The sequence below is a fragment of the Anabrus simplex genome, chromosome 10, assembly GCF_040414725.1.
Source record: "Anabrus simplex isolate iqAnaSimp1 chromosome 10, ASM4041472v1, whole genome shotgun sequence".
Taxonomy (NCBI): Eukaryota; Metazoa; Arthropoda; class Insecta; order Orthoptera; family Tettigoniidae; genus Anabrus; species Anabrus simplex.
This window is the reverse complement of record NC_090274.1, coordinates 23,264,273-23,283,412: the sequence shown is the minus strand read 5'-3', so window position 1 is coordinate 23,283,412 and position 19,140 is coordinate 23,264,273. Positions and strand designations below refer to the sequence as shown.

Here is a 19,140-nt window from a genome sequence, read left to right as displayed (position 1 = left end):
TTGTGCCTGTGTACATGCCAAGTTGATCTGGCCTTTATTCTCTTGTCCTTGCTCACAGTTTGTAGTGACGCGCTTGCTCGAGAGCTGCCAGCACTACGTGGTGACAAAGCAGTCGAACCTGACTCACTGGCATCCAGTGTTAGGTTGGTTCGCACAATCCATGGACTACAGCCTGCACGAGGCGATGCCTCACGTCAAGGAGCAGCTCCACCTGCTGTGGTCTTGCCCTGTGGTGTCCGTCATGCTGGGGAGCACGCTTTCTGAACTGGTGGACCTGGAGAGTCCCTCGGCCCCCACCGCTCCCTCATCCAACATCCTGAGACGGGCCCTGCTGGATCATCGCACCAACGTGACCAAGCATCACCGTAAACTGGGCAGCCCCGAGTGTACGAAGGTGGCCATGTTGTGTTCGCTGTATCAGACAGCTCTGGGGACATTGACACAGCTCAGACTTGACATTCTCACAGGTTATATTTTCATATATATAGGAGAGGACTTTTATAAAAAAATGGCAACTTGAAAGTAGAAATTGTACACTTTAAATGATTCATTTATCATTTTAAGTACGGTAATAATGAAAAGGAACAAATGAGTGTCAAGTCAAGTCATTTACAGGGTGAGTCCCTCCTCTATGGCAAAATGCAGGGAGGTGACTACAGTGATGATAAGGAGATTGGTAAGCCAACAAGTATGATATACACTACTACCGTTTAATAATTACAGTTTACTGAAATTAGAGGAGAACTCATGTCATGTTGTGTTACCTCTAACTAGCAGAACAGACCTAGTCCATGTTGACTACTGTGGAAGCTACCGCCATGCTGCTTGACCTTTTGTTCATTGCAGCGCTCTTATTTCACAAACACAATTTTGCTGTGCTTTGTGCCAGCCCAGTCCACGTCGCAGCAGAATTGAGTTCCCTATCCCCTTCCATTTACTGTGCTGTGAGCCAATCCGTTTCAAGTATCTCGTTTACATGTATGGTTGGTGTGATAGAAATGTCCTAGCATCCATAAGGGAATTTGGCATTGATTTCTGAATAGATAACAATCTCATAGACTTGTGTTTGAGACAATGTACCACAGCGTACAAGAAAGTGTTACAACAATAAACTTTTTGCACTGAATAAACAGGAGGTAAATAATTTGTCTTGTCATTACTAATCAAACGATTTAATATATGTTAATTACTTGTATGTGTTTTGAGAATACAGTAAAACCTCGTCAAGATATTTCTACAGCGAACAACAAAAAAGAACATGTTAAGCGAGAAAACGTGCTACTGAGTATACAAATAAAAACTATCCAACAGGGATATGGAAACACTAGAAATGATTTTTTCGGACATGAGGGAATTTTACGTCATGTATCCGCGGGTACAGTGAAAACTATATCTACCATTCCTAAACATGAGAGGAAAGTAATAAAAGATGTGGAAAAACATGTTGGGCTTATAAACTAACAGGACACTGAAAGGTGTGAAAAACACCAGACAACAAATATGAAAACATGTGCACCCAATAAAAATATCAAAGTATTCATCATCATCGTCATTTCCCATTATCCAGCTGTAGCCCGGTAGGGGCAAATATGGTTCTCTCCACTTTCTTCGGTCTTTCCACCACTCCTCCTCCAACACTGTGTCTCAGTCCAGGTTTCTTTCTCTAATACTGCATTGGATTGTATCCTTCCATCTCAGTCGTGGTCGTACGCAGCCTCTCCTTTCTTGCATTTGCATTTCCATCACCTTTTTCAGCTTTCTTTCATCACTCATTCACTTTATCTGCCCAAACCGTCTTAATTGGCTCTTCTCTATTCTATCATTCATTTTTTCCACTCCAATTTCTTCCCAGATTTTCTCATTCTTTATTTTGTGTCTTCTACTCTTCTGTATCATACTCTTCAAGAACTTCATTTCGGCTGCCTATTTTCGACTCGCATCCTTCTTTGTCATTGTCCAAGTTGCTGCTCCGTAAGTTGTTATGGGTTCGTAATACATCTTGTACGTAGTTTCCTTTGCTTCCATTGGCACATCTTTGTCCCATAACATGTTTCTTACACTATGATAGAAACAGCTTCTAGCTTGAATCCTCTTACTAATTTCAGTATCCAGTCAAGCATTCTCCATTAATTCACTCCTCAGGTATTTGAACGTCTCCACTACTTCCAGGGGCTTGTCTGCAAGTCTAATCTGACGTTTTCCTTCTTTCTCCCCTCTAGTCATAGTAAGAGTTTTACTCTTTTCTACACTTATTTTCAATCCACATTCTTCGATCTTCCCATTCACCACATCCAACTGTTCTTGAACATTCCTGTCTTCTCCTCAAATCATAATATCATCTGCAAATAACATGATGTTCATTTCTCTTCCTCCATATGCTGCTTTTGCTGTTTTCACGATGTCATCCATTACTATTGTAAACAGGATTGGAGATAGAACACTTCCCTGTTTCAGCCCACTAGTGATTTTGAACCAACTTATCCTGCCAACTTGTGTTTGCATGCGTTCAGAATATACAAAATATGTAAAATACACAGTATCTAAATCAATTTTGGGCCATTTTTAATCTTTGTCCCTGACAAAAGGAAATGTTCCGCACATCCACAGTTGAAAATCACTGATCTCACTTGTCAATTCCAGTGTTCCATACATGAAATTCTTTTTTAACACATTCACGCCCATCATCTGAGCGGCTATTTAAAGCTGTTAGCTGTTAGTGGCAGAGCAAACAACAATGAATTCTTTCCACAATAAGTTCTAAACGGAACAAGATATGGAAACAAAATTTTCCACATACCTTAATGAAGTCCTCTAGTATCTGTAGGGTGTGGTAGGTTATGTCACACTTTCCTGGGAGAATGGGAACACTAAACATTCCAAAAAATAGCGTGTTTCACTAATAATTTTATTTTTGAAGCACACTTTGCACCTTCTTCAGGGGAACTTGTCTATATTTGATGGTGGAAACTTTAAGAGAATATGCTCTTTTCTCTTCGCATCTAACCTAAATGATGGATCCTTGGCCGGTGCCATTTTTGGTGGCAAAATTGCAGGACGTTGACTTGGAGCTGATGACGTAGATGGAACTGAGATTTCGGAGAGAGGTGACTGTTCTTGTATGTCGGGTTCACTTTTTACCCCGTTTGAGAATTGCCTGGTGTTCCTTTAGATCTTTTGGTACACCCCTATTCGACCGTATTGTTCCACATACGGCAGTGTTCTGTTGCCGTAATTGTTTCGCGAATCAAACGCTATTTGTAATAATTGTCCATATAGACTGTATATCCCTGGCCAAGATAATTTTCAAGCAGCTGAAAAACTGTGCTTTGTAAATTCGCATCACTTGCATCATTTATATTGTCCCTACATGCCATGGTTATACTTCAGAACGCGACTATACACACGCTTGTGCAATCACAAACCAACTACGCAGCTAGTTGTGCGAGCGCTAGGCTACCTTCAGAAACAAAACAAAGAAAGTGCATTGGGAGGGAAAATCGCCGTGGCCATGTGGTTTTCGGAGAGTAGAAACATTCATAAGGGTATTACTTTCATCTCTCTCACACATATTTGTGACCAAAATAGATCCCAGCTGCGTAGGAACGGCTCGAATTCAAGGTTACGCTTATCCGGGCTAACTCGGATATGGGCGTGAATGTGTTAATGTCAGTCTTGAGTTCGTGCGGGTATACTCGTACCCAAGCTGACGTTCAGGCTTTTTTTCTGGATCTTAATTATTTCCCTTGTTTTCATCCTCAGTTTCATCATCAGTACACGGCAACTCCTCTACCGAAATTTCGGAAAATACTTTGTTTTCATTTTCCACCCACTCACGAATGTCCATAGATCTGCAAGGATCCATCATTTAGCCTACTATAAAGTACCATAAGACAACAATATACCGTATTTACGTGAATAATCCCTGTATATTAAAAATAAAAAAAATTGAATCACGAAATTGGGGTGCAGGTTTTATTTGCATCAAGGTTGAGAAGTTTTCAATGATGGATGAACAGTTATGCTTTGTATCACCACAGATGGAAGAAAACTGCCCCCATATGTTATATTTAAATGAAAAACAATTCAGACTTTTAATTTAAAACTGCATTTATGTTTTTAAAAATAGTATTTTACAGAGTAGTTTAAATTCAAAATTTCTCCATGTCACAATAGAATGCATCTTCTGGCACGTGCAGTGGTAGCTTTCCGCACTTTCTTTCACTTCGATGTGTCGACAGTGTATTTCATAGTTGCTAGGTTCAAGTGAAATCTTAATTCTTTTGTATTCAGCGTTTTAAGGAACGCCACAATACCATGTAACAGGCAGTGTGCGGAGAAGCAGAATCTGCAAACACTGGCGATGCCGATAGTTGGCGAAAAAGCGTGGCTCATAATAATTATAATCAATTTGTACACACTGAACATTACTGTCAATGCCAATGAAACTGCATTTTTTTAAGCCTATCCAAAATGGACGTTTTTAAAGGAGATGGGGTCACTGTACTGTGTTGGAATGCAGACGGAAGCAAAAGACTTTCTCCCCTCGTCATAGAATAGCTCAATAAGCCACAATGTTTTAAGAGCGTCGGGCACTTTCTGTGCAACTACAAGCATCTAAAACTGCAATCAGTACAGTAATCCAAAAAAAAATAAAGCACTTGTTCAGGGGAGCCAGCATAATTTGTCCTCGTCTTTGAATCGTATTTCTTTTTTTTTTTTTTCTTCTTCGTTGTGTGAAGTTACTGTATGTTTGCCACTGAGTTACCAAGTCCATTATTTGAATACTGTAAATGCACCTTGTTGGTACATTTTAGAATTTTTTTTCCCATGGTATTTGAAAGGTTTAAACTGTGAATCATTGTTAGTTGAATGCAGTAACGGGTCTTAAATATTTTGTGACGCGGTAAGGGTTGGCATTTCTGAAACACGAGTTGGCGGTTAATTCGAAATTACGTCATTCGAAGCCCGACCTTTTCATCCCGTAGAGTTTGAATTAACGAGGTTTTACTGTATCGCAAACCTAACATCAGTGTTCACTGGTATGTCTGTTTCAAGTGTTTACATTTCACGAAAAGTATTATCCAACACCGGTTTGTTTTAATATCCGAGTAAAAAGACACCACGTATAAAAAGTGTTTTAGATGTGGAGCGTGACGAATTTCTACGTAATTTAGGAGACGATTCTAGTGATGCAAGAGACAACAAATCTTCCGATCTAAGCTACAGGGAATCGAGCCTATTGTAAGTTCAGATTAATGAAATACCTAGGCCTACTTGCTAATTTTCATGGCAAATATATTTTACATAGTGATAATGTATTTTTTATAATCTCAGATATGTTCAGGCAAAGCAGCTATATACATAAATTTACACGCTTATATTTGCGTAAAAACCACTTGGACCTCACGGAGTGATATGCAATGTTTTTTTGTCCTTACGTCAGTCTTTCGATGGAAGGAATTTTAGTTAATTTAATTATTTTTTTCAAAAGGTTCCTTTCTAAGATTAGGGTGCGGGGATTATCTGCGAAAATACGGTATCTAATACAAATAACCAGCAAGTTTGACTCCCGTAAAGCGTGGCAATCGAGAACTACGAAATGAAAACAGTGCCTCGTTTGTTTTACAATCAGTGCACAGAATATCCCACTACGAAAACCAGAATTGCAATAGGTACGAAGTTTGTAACGTCTGCTTTTGAGAACCATGTAATTTGATTCTTATTCCATCGAATCGTGACCTTGACTACATTGCTTTGTACAGTGCAGCGCTGTCACTACGGAAAGGGTGAATAACATCGCAAATACAATGTTTATCAGTTCTAGGGTTAACAGTCTCTTTCTTCGGTGATAAAATGGAAGGGAATGTTCATGTCTTAGTTGAGAATAGGTCATGATCACTGTCCAAGAAGGCTCAACTAATGATTTATTTATTCACCCTACCATCAGGATCGGAATGAGTGAACATTAGCTTGTTGCAGTACATGAAATGAAGTCTGCAACTCATACCATTCAATTACAGGTTTAATGATCGTGCTAGAGGGACAATACCCGTGAGGTTTGTCAGTTTCTGTGAAAAGTTCAAATTAAGACACTTTAATAAATATACCATGAAAGGTTCTCTGAGTATATTTAGAAAATGTTGCTAATTTAGAATTCATGAACGTTAGAGCCTACAAATGCAACTTAAAATAATTTATTCTTATAATATTGTATTTACTCATAAATGTCTTACACTTTCTTTTTTTTCTGAAAATTATAGCTTGAAAATTGGGGTGTGAGGTGTATACAGGAACTTGTTAAAAAAAAAAAAAAATTAAACATTATATAATATCAGAATTTTGCATAATAAATATCATTTTATTACATTCTGTAACATACTATTAACTATTAACAATAGTATTAAAGTTTCTAGGATTCCGTTCATAGCCGAATGTGCTCCCCTGCCTTTTCTCCTTTCTTATCGAGAATTCAACCATCCAGCTACGGCTCTCTTTTAGTTCCATATGGCTAATACCTTGCTTTGATGCTATTTCACAGTAGTAACGCTGATTCACCACCACCAAAGAAAGCAAAGGCATTGCGTTCGGCCGGTCATGGACTCAGTTTTCTGGGATGCAAAAGGCATTCTGCTGATAGATTATCTTCCTACTGGCCAAACAATTACGGGGCAATACTATGCAAACCTCCTAGACTAACTACAGGAAAAGATACTCGAAACAAGGCCTGGTTTGGCAAGGAAAAAGGTCATCTTTCATCAGGACAACGCTCCGCCGCACACAAGTGTTGTTGCCATGGCCAAACTTCATGAACTGAGGTACGAAATGTTGCCACATCCACCTTATTCACCTTATTCACCTGATTTGGCACCATCAGACTTTCATCTATTCCCCAAGCTGAAAATTTTCCTCGGTGGACGGAGATTTTCTACAAGGGAAGAACTGACAGCCGAATTGGAGAGGTATTTTGCAGGCCTGGAGGAATCTCATTTTCGAGATGGGATCAAGGCATTGGAACATCGCTGGGCCAAATGCATTAGTCTACAGGAAGACTATGTTGAAAAATAAAAGCAGTTCCACCGAGGTAAGATACTTAATTCTAGTACATTCCGAGAACTTTTCAAACCACCTACGTATAATGAAGACGTGGATGTTGAAGGTCAAGGAGTTTATTATGTCGTGATATGGCCATTCTGCCCTTGCATTTTTCATGTACATACATCAAAATTTCATCTTCGACTTCTTTAAAGTTTCCTTGTTGCGGGCCACTGAATGTACTTTTTGTACATTGAGCAGCTATCTTTGTTGTGACACTAACGTGGAACGTTGGCGTTACTTATACCGTATTTTCTTGTGGCTGCACAATTATTCTTTATTTCCACATGTTTAATAACCATTAACTTAAAATTGGCATCATAATATTGACGAGAACCCGTAGAAAATTTGCCGGCAATACCTGTTTGATGTGTCTTTAAATACAACGCTCCATCTCAAGAAAAGAATCCTGCTGTCTGTAAAACTGTTAATTTTACGAAGTGTCAGGTACAGTAGACATTTTATAACTTTGCCACTGAGTAGCCATGGCCTTTCTAAGAATTTAAAAGCTTGCATGTTTTGATGCCATTGTGTGGATTTGAGGAACGTTTTTGTAGAGACCAATACAGGGACATTTGTTCATCTATTCAGGGGATTGTTACTTGCCTGGTCGCCCATCTATGTCCTGCCAAGTAGAATGTCATTCTCTCTTCACTATTTTCCCGAGAACCAGCGACGTTACACAGAGGCATTGTACAGCCAGTTGCCGCGGCTAGCGATGTAGCCTATAGACCTAATAAAGACTTGATGTCGAAGGTCGAGTTTTATGTGCACGCGGGAGTGGCGGGGTGAAGGGAAGCAGCCAGTGGTGTTTTTACTGCTAGGTCGTGAATGCAAAGGCGACCTTGGATTTTTCACATGAGATTCTGAGAAAAAAGAATATCGTCTTAGATTCGGAGAAATGTGGTAATTTGAAATATCAAAATAAAATTCATTTCCCATGTAGGTGATCCTTCTTTATTTCCCTCTCTCGCTGATTTGATCTGACACTCGTTTGTTTCTTTCCTATTCCATTAGAATCCTTTTCTCCTTTTGTTTGTGTCCTGTATTCCTATTTTTTACCTCCTGTATTTATCTTTGTGTTGTGTACATTCCCTTTTCCTGTAGTTATCCAGGTTTCTTCTTATCCTACACTTATCCCACATGAAGACTGAAGATCTGTCAAGATGGCTCCTCAATGAGTGTTGAAGCCCACCCTCCTGATGAGGCTGGGAAGCAGAAACGAGCTCGTCAGGAGCTGAGAAAAGATGGACGTAGAAAAACTGGGATTGATGAGAAAAGGGCCTGTCTGTTTCAAGACAGCATTGTGGAGATTGTTCTTGTCCTTTTATGTTGTTTCCGTGATTGTCCTAGTCTAGTTCTTATTCCACCCTCTCGACTTGCTCATTCTTCTTTTAAGCAACTGTATATTCTAATTCAAATCTAGAACCTTCCACCTTTGAGTGCATTTATTATATTGTCTAAGAATGACATCTGTTTACAAGGACATGTTTTGTCTCCTAATATGAGACATCTTCAGTTTTTTTTTTCAAGTTGTTTTACGTTACACCGACACAGATAGGTCTTATGGTGACGATAATTTTCAGCTTAGTAGTACATAAAAATGACAAGACACACATTAATTAAAACAGTATAATGAATTGATAAAAAGTCGTTAACCTTTTAAGTGCTGAGTTACCAGTTGACTATTTGATACCTCGGTGCTGAGTTTTTTAATTCGTATGTAAAAAAAAATTGTAGAAGCCTCAATTTTTAACCTACCAGTCAGGTGATTAGCTTAAATGTTTATAAATGTTGGTTCATTATAAATCTTAATGCAAATGGAAAATCCTACACTTATGTTCAATATTATTTTGAGAGGAAACAAAATTACACTTTTTGTTTCCATGCATACATCATCTTTATACAAAGTAAAGAGCCCAAAATAGAATTATTTCCTAAAATCTGTAGCAACTAAGACATGTAACTTCTTAAAAGTATATAAGTTGATACGGTATTTTAAAATACTTTCTAAACTTGGAATGTGGTGATAGCTCAATGTTTTTTACTGGTTGTTTGTGATACCAGTTTGTTCAACTTGCTGCACCAACTCCACTGACACAAAAGTCTTAAAGTCATAGATTTTGGTGTTGTCTTCAAACACTACTTGGCTCCCAGAGTCTGCCACAGTTACTTGAAAGTCTGGTGGAGAAACGTCATCTATCTGCCTCGAAAATAGTGATGAAGTCGCTTTTGAACTCAACGTGTTTTTCTTCTTTCGTTTAGAAGGAGGCTCTGTTTCTTTCTCAGGTACAATATTTTCAACACTCTCTGTATCACTCTCACTTTCAAAATTGCTTAACAATTCATTAAAATCATCTTCATCATCACTTTCCGGTGTGGTTAATAACTGAAATATTCTTTGATCCGAAATAACATCGCTGCGAGAGCAATTAGCTTGTTGTTCCGCCGTGTTTATTTACAACACAGATGAACTTCACAGACGTCTACAAAAAGCTCTGCAAGTTACTTCCCGTAGCTATAAGCTGTGATCAGTTAGTTCTAAATAATGCCCAACAGAGGGCAGAATATGCCAGAATCGGCACTTGAGAGTGAAAATTAAGAACTAGTGTTAGGTTTAATGGTCCACCTAATCAATACACTTCACTTTACAAGTGAAAACACATTCAATATTGAAATATGTTAAACATTCTTTGGTACATGTTTCGTCTAATTTAAGACTTCTTCAGCGATAGCGTCTCGCAACTGATTACGATACATCATTGTTGCTGTCTAATAATTTAAAAATGGAAGAACCCATGTCCATTACGAACTGTTTGAGAATACACTAAAGACAATAAACACTACTTTTCATAAAATTGACCATCACTTCTTGTAACAATTCTTCCCATGTTAAAATTTGTATGATATTTCTTTGAAAAATGACATGCCGGTAGCTGTATGAATACGGATCTATATGATGAAGTTTGTACATTGTAACTCGAGAGTGAACTGGGAAGCTAAAAAAAGATAAAATTTCTCGCACACCATCTATAGATGGGTGTAGCAGTGCTTGACCGGCCACGTCAGCCCGCCTATAGGCGGGCGTAGCACTCTTCGGGTTAAAAAAGCATGTTGTATGGCATGTTTGTCTTCTTCTTTGTGGAAAAAACCCACTAAGACTATATACATATATTACACTGTACATTCCTCGTCTCTAGAAGGAGAAGATACACGTCCTATTGTTTTCTCTTGTAAATACACCATCTCCCAGAAGTACAGGATTTGCGCTACCACATCCACTGTGCGTGTAGCAAGTAGGATTTCGTCGATGGGGCGAGGAGGTTTGAGTATCTTGCAGATCTTTCAGGTTTTCAGATAACCTTGTCAGGTTGTAGTATGTTGCATTCTAATGATATATTTGCCTATCTTTCAATGATGACATTGTTATATCACTGGGTGTATTTTTCAGGTCTGTGCTACCAAGACAAAGTCCTGTACTACCTCTGGCAGTTTCTCTGCAGTCTGGGACCCAACTGTGGCCTTAAAGCTTTCCTTGATCTTCTGGCTGTGAACACCAAATGTACAGCACCTGAATTCCAGATGCTCATCCTGCTTTGTGACTGTATGACGCATTATGTCACGTAAGTCAAACTCAAATAGTAAGCTTTTACAGAGTCATAGAAAAAGAATACTCATATTTTAAAAAAAATTGTTGCTTTAAGTAGGATAAACATATTGAGGCAGTTATGATTTTAAATTGAAAAGGAAAGATGGGAGTTTTTCCATTAATGGCATGGCAGACAGCAAATTGATCATCAGTTTCTTTTCTCGTTCGCTGGAGGAGGTCTGGAGTGATGGCTGCAGTGATCCTTTCTCTCAGATGCACTACGTCACGTACATTCTCAAACAATGTTCTCATTGTATCATCAGAGGAAGTAGTCCATTAGAGTGAGACCAGGGCTTCCAGGCGACCAAGGAATACGGCAACCTCCACCAATCCAACCATTCAGAAACTGAACATTCAGGTGTATTGCATACATTTGCTTTGAAATGTGGCGGTGCCCCATCTTGCCTGAAATTAATACGGGCATTGATTTCTTCTTTGATTTGTTGTGTTGAAGGGAAAAAACAAAGCACCAACTGAACCTTCTGCTGGGCAGTCCACGCGGTAGTGGCCAGGCTACACAGCACTCATGCAGACGTGCTATTCATAATGAGGGTTACGGCACCTTTCAAGGTGCAGTGACTACTAACAGCTGTTTAAAAAAAAAAAAAAAAATTCTTTCCTCTTCAGTTCAAGACCTCAATTGCCTCAAAATATCCATTCAACATGAAGCAGAATTTTTTTAATATTATTTTTTTTGATGACCCTGTATTCTTTTTTAAAACATGGAGCAGGAATGTCTGAACATTAAGTTACTGATTATAGTTTTATTATTAACTAGTGATACAGATGGTTAGTCATCCTCTCTCTGTTCCCTAGACAATGGATTTGATCTTGGCTGAGGTCGCTGACATTTATGGGTGCATAAATGCGACAATCTCATGTTGAATTTTGTACTGGTGCCTCGGCATTCACGAAAACCATAAAAGTAGTTGGTGGGACTTAAAACAAAACATTGAAAAAATATTCTTCTCATTGCCCCGACGAGTTTGCTTCTGCTTTCTAGTTTCATCAGGTCTTATCAGATCTTCAGTCTCGATGTGGGAAGCGTATGATAAGAAGAAAACTCAGATAACTACAGGAGACGGGAGGAAACATGAGGTAAAGATGAATACTGGTGGTATAATAATAATTTCGTGTGGCTATTTCTAGCTGGGTGCAGCCCTTGTAAGGCAGACCCTCCGATGAGGGTGGCGGCATCTGCCATGTGTAGGTAACTGCGTGTTATTGTGGTGGAGGGTAGTGTTATGTGTGGTGAGTGAGTTGCAGGAATGTTGGGGACAGCACAAACACCCAGCCCCCGGGCCATTGGAATTAACCAGTTAAGGTTAAAATCCCCGACCCGGCCGGGAATCGAACCCGGGACCCTCTGAACCGAAGGCCAGTACGCTGACCATTCAGCCAACGAGTCGGATATAAACTTGTGTCCTCATCCCGAGGTGGTGCAGCTCTTTTCAGGTACACCCCCATTGGAGGTGAGCTGCATGTACCATTTCAACCACATACCAGCCTCCTGCCATTCTTAAATTTCTGGCAGTACCGGGAGTCGAACCCAGGCCTCCAAGGACGGCAGCTAATAGTGCTAACCGTTACGCTACGAAGGCGGACAATACTGGTGGTAAAATTTTAGGAATGCAGGACAAACATAAAAGGAGAAGAGGTTCCTAACGGGATAGTGTTAGTATTGGAAAGGAACAAACAAATGTCAGGTCAAGTTGTATAAAGATAGGAACATGAAAAATTGAACACATAATATGTCATACACAACAACAGGTCAGTGTAGAAAGAGGGGGAAAAATAGGAGTAGGGAAGGGGAAACATGAAAACACAAGTAAACGAGGACAGTCACCACATCTGACAACTGAGTAAATAAAATCCTGTAGACATGATATGTGCCGTGTCGAGAAAACAAGGTGAAACTCTTTACGTTTCGCAGAGAACTTTGCTCGGCGTCTTCAGAAGAAAATTTGTGTAGAAGTCTTCTCCGTGAACAGTCGAGATTTCCTTCTAAAGACACGGAGAAGTTCTCTGTGAAACATAAAGAGTTTCACCTTGTTTTCTCGACCAGGCATAAGCCCAAAGTACCACATCGTGTCTGCAACTACGGGCCGTGAAAGCATCAATGGTAACAATAAAAATCATTTCTTTATTTAGAAAAACCTTCTTTCTGTAATTCATGTTTTTGTTTGGTAGTTCAAAAATTGCTCTAAACAGAATGTTTCACAACATTTAATAAATGGCAGAAATTCTGGCTGTGTTATTTTGAAATGTGTAGAAGAATTATTCAATTACTATATTTTATGAAAAAAAGGAAAGAAAAATAGCTGTGATAAAAGTTGACTTACTGTCTGCAAGTAATGAAGGAAATAAAAACATTGTCACATTTTAACATTCGCACTACATGTGGCCATGATTATTAAGATGTTGAATCTATATATTAGTGCAAACAAATTCACATCAGGATGTCAGCTGCTGGGGTAGGAGAGGTGGTGTGCCAGAAGCCTTGCTTCAATTCCAAACCTCTCCGCATTGTTCACATGGAGCGAAGGCATGCGAGGTCTTTCTGTTTGACGCCCATTGACGACTTCTGTGTGTGGGATGACGAGGGCGTAACCAGGTGTTGGCACATAGCCTACTCCTGTCGAATAACACCAAGGGGTCTGCTCAAGGTTTAATATCTCCATCCAAAGGATGAATCACTACGCACAGCATCATGTACCATCACTCCATTTGAACAGTTTGGAACTGAATTCAGGCTTTTGGCACCCAATCTGTTGTTTAGAAATTGTATACCACTACCTCTCCTACCCTGCCAGCCAACATTCTTCTTCTTCTTTCCTGGCCGTATGTGTGCCCACAGTGGACACTCGCAAGAATCACTCAGTGTCAGTTCTTCTGATCTTTAGAGAGTACTCCCTGCAGTTGGATGCCTCCACCACTGGAATGCCGTTTCTATTCAAGGCCTTTTCGGCTGTACGCCACCATGTTGCACTCTTCTCATTGGTTCCTCGATTGCAAGAGCTCTCTTAATGGGGCGATCTTCATCTCGACGTTGTACACGTCCGTAACAGCGCAACTGACGCTCCTCCAATTTCTCACTGATTGGGACCATAATAAACGATCCTCGTGTATGCTCATTGCGTATTCAGTCCAAGAGGTGACCACCCACTGACCATCACAGCATCCACATTTGCTGATCGTGCTTCTTTTGCCCTGTCCAACACTTGGAGCTGTAAGTGAGGGCAGATCTAACAACGGTCTTGCATATCGTGCCTTTGAGCTTTATAGGCATCCACCTTTCAGCAAACACCATTTGGTCCATCCAGGTTGATGCGATGCTTCATGTCATCATCATTGTGTTGGTGAAAAGTTAAGGGGTTAACATTGGTGTCAAACCATAGAGATTTTATGCCTTAACAATCATGGCCACCAGGCGGGCTATCCTTTTTGGTAATGTATGCACATGGTAGAAGTCAGTTCCTTGATTTTGTAATTGGAGGGAGCAACTTGGACCCCTTACCGACATGACTTGAAAAAAGCTTGAGCATTTCCACCAATAAAAACTCGATCCATCCTTAGGATCAAAAGAAAAGACCACCTATGTGAGAAACACAGTAGGTTTGTGTTACCTGAGCGACGCACAATACCTGTGAGTAGTACCATAATGTGTGGAACACCGTGAGTCTATGCTACTTTTAATTAGTACTGCAACATGACAAATACCATGGTTCTACTTTACTGGCAATAAGTACCATTACGAGGGGCCGTTGGCCTGAATTTTGGACACCATTATACAACAAGCATCATCGATTCAGGATTGTGCTTTGGAAGCAGTCTCTTGGTCAGTATGTGCTATTGTTTTAAGATAGTATCTAGGAAGGCGGAGCATTGTGGGTTGGATTCACTGATGGTTTTAAGTTCATAATTGTTGTTCATCGCCATCTTTTTGAATTCTAGTCAGTGGATCGATTTTGGAATTGTTGCTTGTTTATTGCATGCCAGACAGAATGGCTCAACAGTAGTGTGCTTGCCGTTGAAACTCGAGGTGGCAGGTTTTACTCCGTCTCAATCCAGTTGTATTTCGAGCTGCTAAAATACACCAGCCTCGTATCTGACGAGGAGTCACGTGCATGCGGGGTAAGTGGCGCGTAGGGTAAGCATAGCTGCTGCGCACATGTCGATCTCAAGTCTCAAGGCCTGACAAGAAACATGGGTTCCGTCAGCGGTGATTCTCGTGAACTGAGGTGCTGCTGCGAAGTTTCAAATTGGTGGTGCAGTTGCGCTTGACACATTCACTCTACGAACTGCATAATGAACACGTGTCTCTTTCAGAGAGCTCGCACTGTTTATCACGACTAATGTTTGTAGCTTAGCGTAGTATCTGTTACTCGTGCCGTACCTACAATCTGCCGTGACTTCTCATGAGATGCAGATAGTAATCTTATGCAGGACAAAATTCCAGCTCTTACTTCTTCTTCTTAAGATGCCGTCTCCGAGCGGAGGTTGGTGATCCACGTAACTAGCTCTGATCTTGACAGCGCAGAATGGAATGCCATTTCTGAAGTACAGCAGTGCTATCTTCGAAGGTCTTTCAGCCATGAATTTCTTCTTCTCCCAACAGATCTCTTCCCCTGTATCTTCCTGTCGATAATAAACTGTAATAACTGATACCTCACCTCCCGTGATATGTCCTATAAAAGTAGTTAGTGAGGTGTCAAACTAATAACATTATTGCCTTAGTGCCAAGATTGCAAAAAAGTGGAAGCAGTTGCCTTCCACTCCTCCAGGGGCTTTCAGGGCCTGTATTAAGATGTCTTTTATTTTATTTTCTTGTGTACCATAGAAAATGTGAGAACACACAGTAAATAAAATGATGGGTGTTCATCGCTCTTAACAGTTTTAGTGGCATATCGTTCTCAAAGATATCATCCAGTGGTTTTGTTTCCAGGATTTTGGATGATCTGGAGATGTACGAACAACAGAAACCATTTCGCCTTTCTGATTATGTTGCCATGTCGTACTTCCTGAACCACTTCTTGTACAAAGCAGTCCTTGCGAACTTGTTTGGTAAGTCTTGTCAGCACACTCTAAGCCTCTAATGTAGTACATCGAGTCAGTGCACTGTTAAGTGCCTTCTCTTCCATTGCAGATGTAAAGAGCCTAAACACTAACCTACTGTTCCAATCAACACATACACTGCTGATGGTGCTGTACCGAAGGGACTGCCGGAGGAACTACACTCCAGACCACCACTGGCTCATAAAGGATCTGAGGGTTAACTCCTTTATCAGCGACTTGGAGAAGGGCAAGAAGACAACTCAGGTAAGACAGAATCATTTGTGAGTGTGGAATGTTTTATTTTCCAAGTAAGAAATTCCAAGATAGCCTTTGGGGACCATAATAGCAGACTGTCTAATTTTCATGATTGCATTGTACTCAAAAAAAAAAAAAAAAAAAAACCACGACCTTCATTTCGGTTCTCCTCTTTCAAATTTTAACTCTTGTCTTGCGCCAACTTCAACTACTTCAATCATAACCTAAAAATTTTTCATTTAAAAAATAGCGCACTGTACATATAAGTTTTCATTTGTTTTCCGATATTGCGCTTTTTACTACATTTTTTTCTTCTCTCTACAATTGTTTTTTCAAGTCAACTGTTTTCCAAGAACTTAGCAGGAGTACAAGTACTCATTCAATTATACTGATTTGCGTCGTATATTTTTATATACGTACTTAACTTCCCGCAACCGTGACAAATTCTGGACCTTCATAACATTCTCCACTCTACTTTGGCGTTAGACCGCAGCGCATGACCTTGAATGTGCCGCGCTGATCACCAGGAGCTGGCGGCTTTCTACTACAAATCTATTCGTCTGCGACTTCAAGTTATTTTTGATCTTCGTATATTAGTTGATAGTGTTGTGACTTTGTGCATGACAGAATGTGGTGTCGTGTCTTTGTGCCTATCAGAGTGTGAAGAAGGAACGTTCTCACTTATTTTTTACAAAAGGAGTACATTTATTGTTCCACCTATTCAATACAATCAGTACCACGTTATGTGGTCAATTAGACATAGAAAATCTAAATATTATGGGGGCATGTTTCGCCCTTCTTACTGGGCATCATCAGCCATATTAATTTAATCTTAAAACAAACATTGTTTAGAGGACAATGACACTTTATAATTTGTAAAAATTGAACTGTGATTTCTTATGATGTTAACTTTACAGCATAGTGGTTATAAAATATGCTGTTGGGACATGACATATACAACACATGCTAAAATTATTGTAAACTAATTTAAAATCTTGTCTAAATAATATAAAGTTCTAAAGCGGCATGTGTCTGGTACTGAAGTGGATCCTCTTCATTATAAAAGTCAGCATATATTTGCTGGGGCAGTTGTCAACGTAAGTTTTCAATAGACTAAAATGGTTGAAAACTTGAGGGTGGATCTTGTTTATATTCCGACATTAAAAGATTGGCTAGGAGAAAAGGTGAATGTTGTGATGTTATCCTCATTAAATTGATTGGTCTAAATTATGGTAACATTCCAATTTATGAAGAATAACGTGCACTAATGAAAGGTTTTGCCTGGTGTTGTCTTCTTTTCTTCCTCTTCTAGGAGCGAGTGGTTATTGTTATTAACACTGCGTTGTAATTTGATGAATATTTATGGTTGGTTGAACATATGTATGGGAAATTAGTGCTGTTTACTTAAATTCTTGTGGATGTTAGTTTTTATTTGGACAGGGGGAATCTCCTTTAAATTGTAGTTGAAGTTTGGTAGGAACGTAGTGTTGTATTTCGATAATAATGTGCAGTTAGGGGTTTCCCTGCTGGTCCCGTTGGGCTTGCTTTGCGTGTGCTGCTTGCTGGCTGAGTGTGAGATACCACTTCATTACCAAAATTTAAGACTGCTTGCTGAGACTACCTGCTGAATGCAGCTAAATAATTTGCATGACTGGATGAGTGAATGACTGTGAGTTAGAAAATAACATATTATTGTCTAGATGATTTACTATATATTATTATGTATTCTAAGCTCTGTTCCTGCTGATGTTTTACTGCAGTGTTTAAGTGTAAGAGAGGGCCAAGAGCCCTAACTTCACCACCTACAAAGGCATAATACGAGGATAAGTCAATAAGTATCTGCAATTTTGCTCTAATTGTCTTTAGATTAGCTCTATGGCGTTGTTTGTGTGCTCACCAGCTGCTAGATAGCACTGTTGTCTACGTCTGTGGAAGGTTTCATCGTTATCAGATCAGTACAGATTGCGCTGTTGCGACGTAAAGATGGCCGCGCCACTCTCTGTTTGCACCAAGGAAGAACAGCATTCCGTAATCCGTTTTTTTGTGGTCTGAGGGTGTACCAGGAGTGGAAATTCATAGAAGACTTTCAGCACAGTACGGGGACAATGTTTTGCCACAGCGGATGCTACCATTCCATTCTCTGATGTTTGCTGTCTGTTTCGAAGTGGTGAACCCACGTTTCATCTCCAGTGATGATCCAATTCAGAAACCTTTCACCTTCGTTAGCATGACTGTCCAATAGGTGCTGACAGATTTTCACACGAATGCGCTTCTGCTCTTCATTGAGTTGTTTTGGAACCCGTCTCGGACAGACTTTGTGAAAATTAAGCCTGTTATGCATGATTTCATATGCAGAACTATGGCTAACGTGCATATGGTTTGTCATGTCATCAGCAGTCACTCTTCTCTTATTCAGGATCGTATCATGCACTTGTTCAATATTGACATTAGTTACGGCTGCAGATGGACGCCTGGATCTTTCCTTGTTTTTCACGCTTGTGCGACCCCTTTTGAACTGTTCAATCCACTTCGCTGTGGCAAAAAATTGTCCCCATATTGTGCTGAAAGTCTTCTATGAATTTCTGCTCCTGGTACTTCCTCAAACAGCAAAAAACGGATTACGGAACGCTGTTCTTCCTTGGTGCAGACAGAGTGCAGCACGGCCATCTTTACATCGCAACAGCACAAGCTGTACTGATCTGATAACGCTGAAACCTACAACAGACGTAGACAACGGTGCCATCAAGCGGCTGGTGAGCACACAAACAACGCCATAAAGCCAACCTAAAGACAATTAGAGCAAAATTGCAGATACTTACTGACTTGGCTACGTAAATTGATTTTTTTTAAATCATTGAGAATAAATTTGATGATTTACGCTAAATTATTTAGTAGACTGTTATGATTCTACATACTACTACATAAAGCTGAGCATTTCTATCTTCTCCAGGTAGTATTTCACTCTGTATTAAGGTATGAATATGCCTTTTATCATTCATCATTGATATTATTTAGTTGTTCACATCATGGGATTTAGTGTGATGTAATATGGTTTTTGAAAGCAGTTATGTTGATTCACCGAGCTCGTA

General features: G+C 39.8%; 1 protein-coding gene across 2 annotated transcripts in view; it reads left to right on the top strand.

The window, feature by feature from the left end:
* Window positions 1-19,140, top strand: part of LOC136882305 (ubiquitin-protein ligase E3B) — a 106,546-nt gene that overhangs the window by 36,484 nt on the left and 50,922 nt on the right. For both annotated transcript variants that reach the window (XM_067154880.2, XM_067154879.2), the window contains 4 exons: window positions 59-467; window positions 10,544-10,715; window positions 15,687-15,805; window positions 15,888-16,060. In XM_067154880.2, the coding sequence (XP_067010981.1) occupies window positions 59-467; window positions 10,544-10,715; window positions 15,687-15,805; window positions 15,888-16,060 (873 nt within the window). The remainder of the gene's footprint in view (window positions 1-58; window positions 468-10,543; window positions 10,716-15,686; window positions 15,806-15,887; window positions 16,061-19,140) is intronic.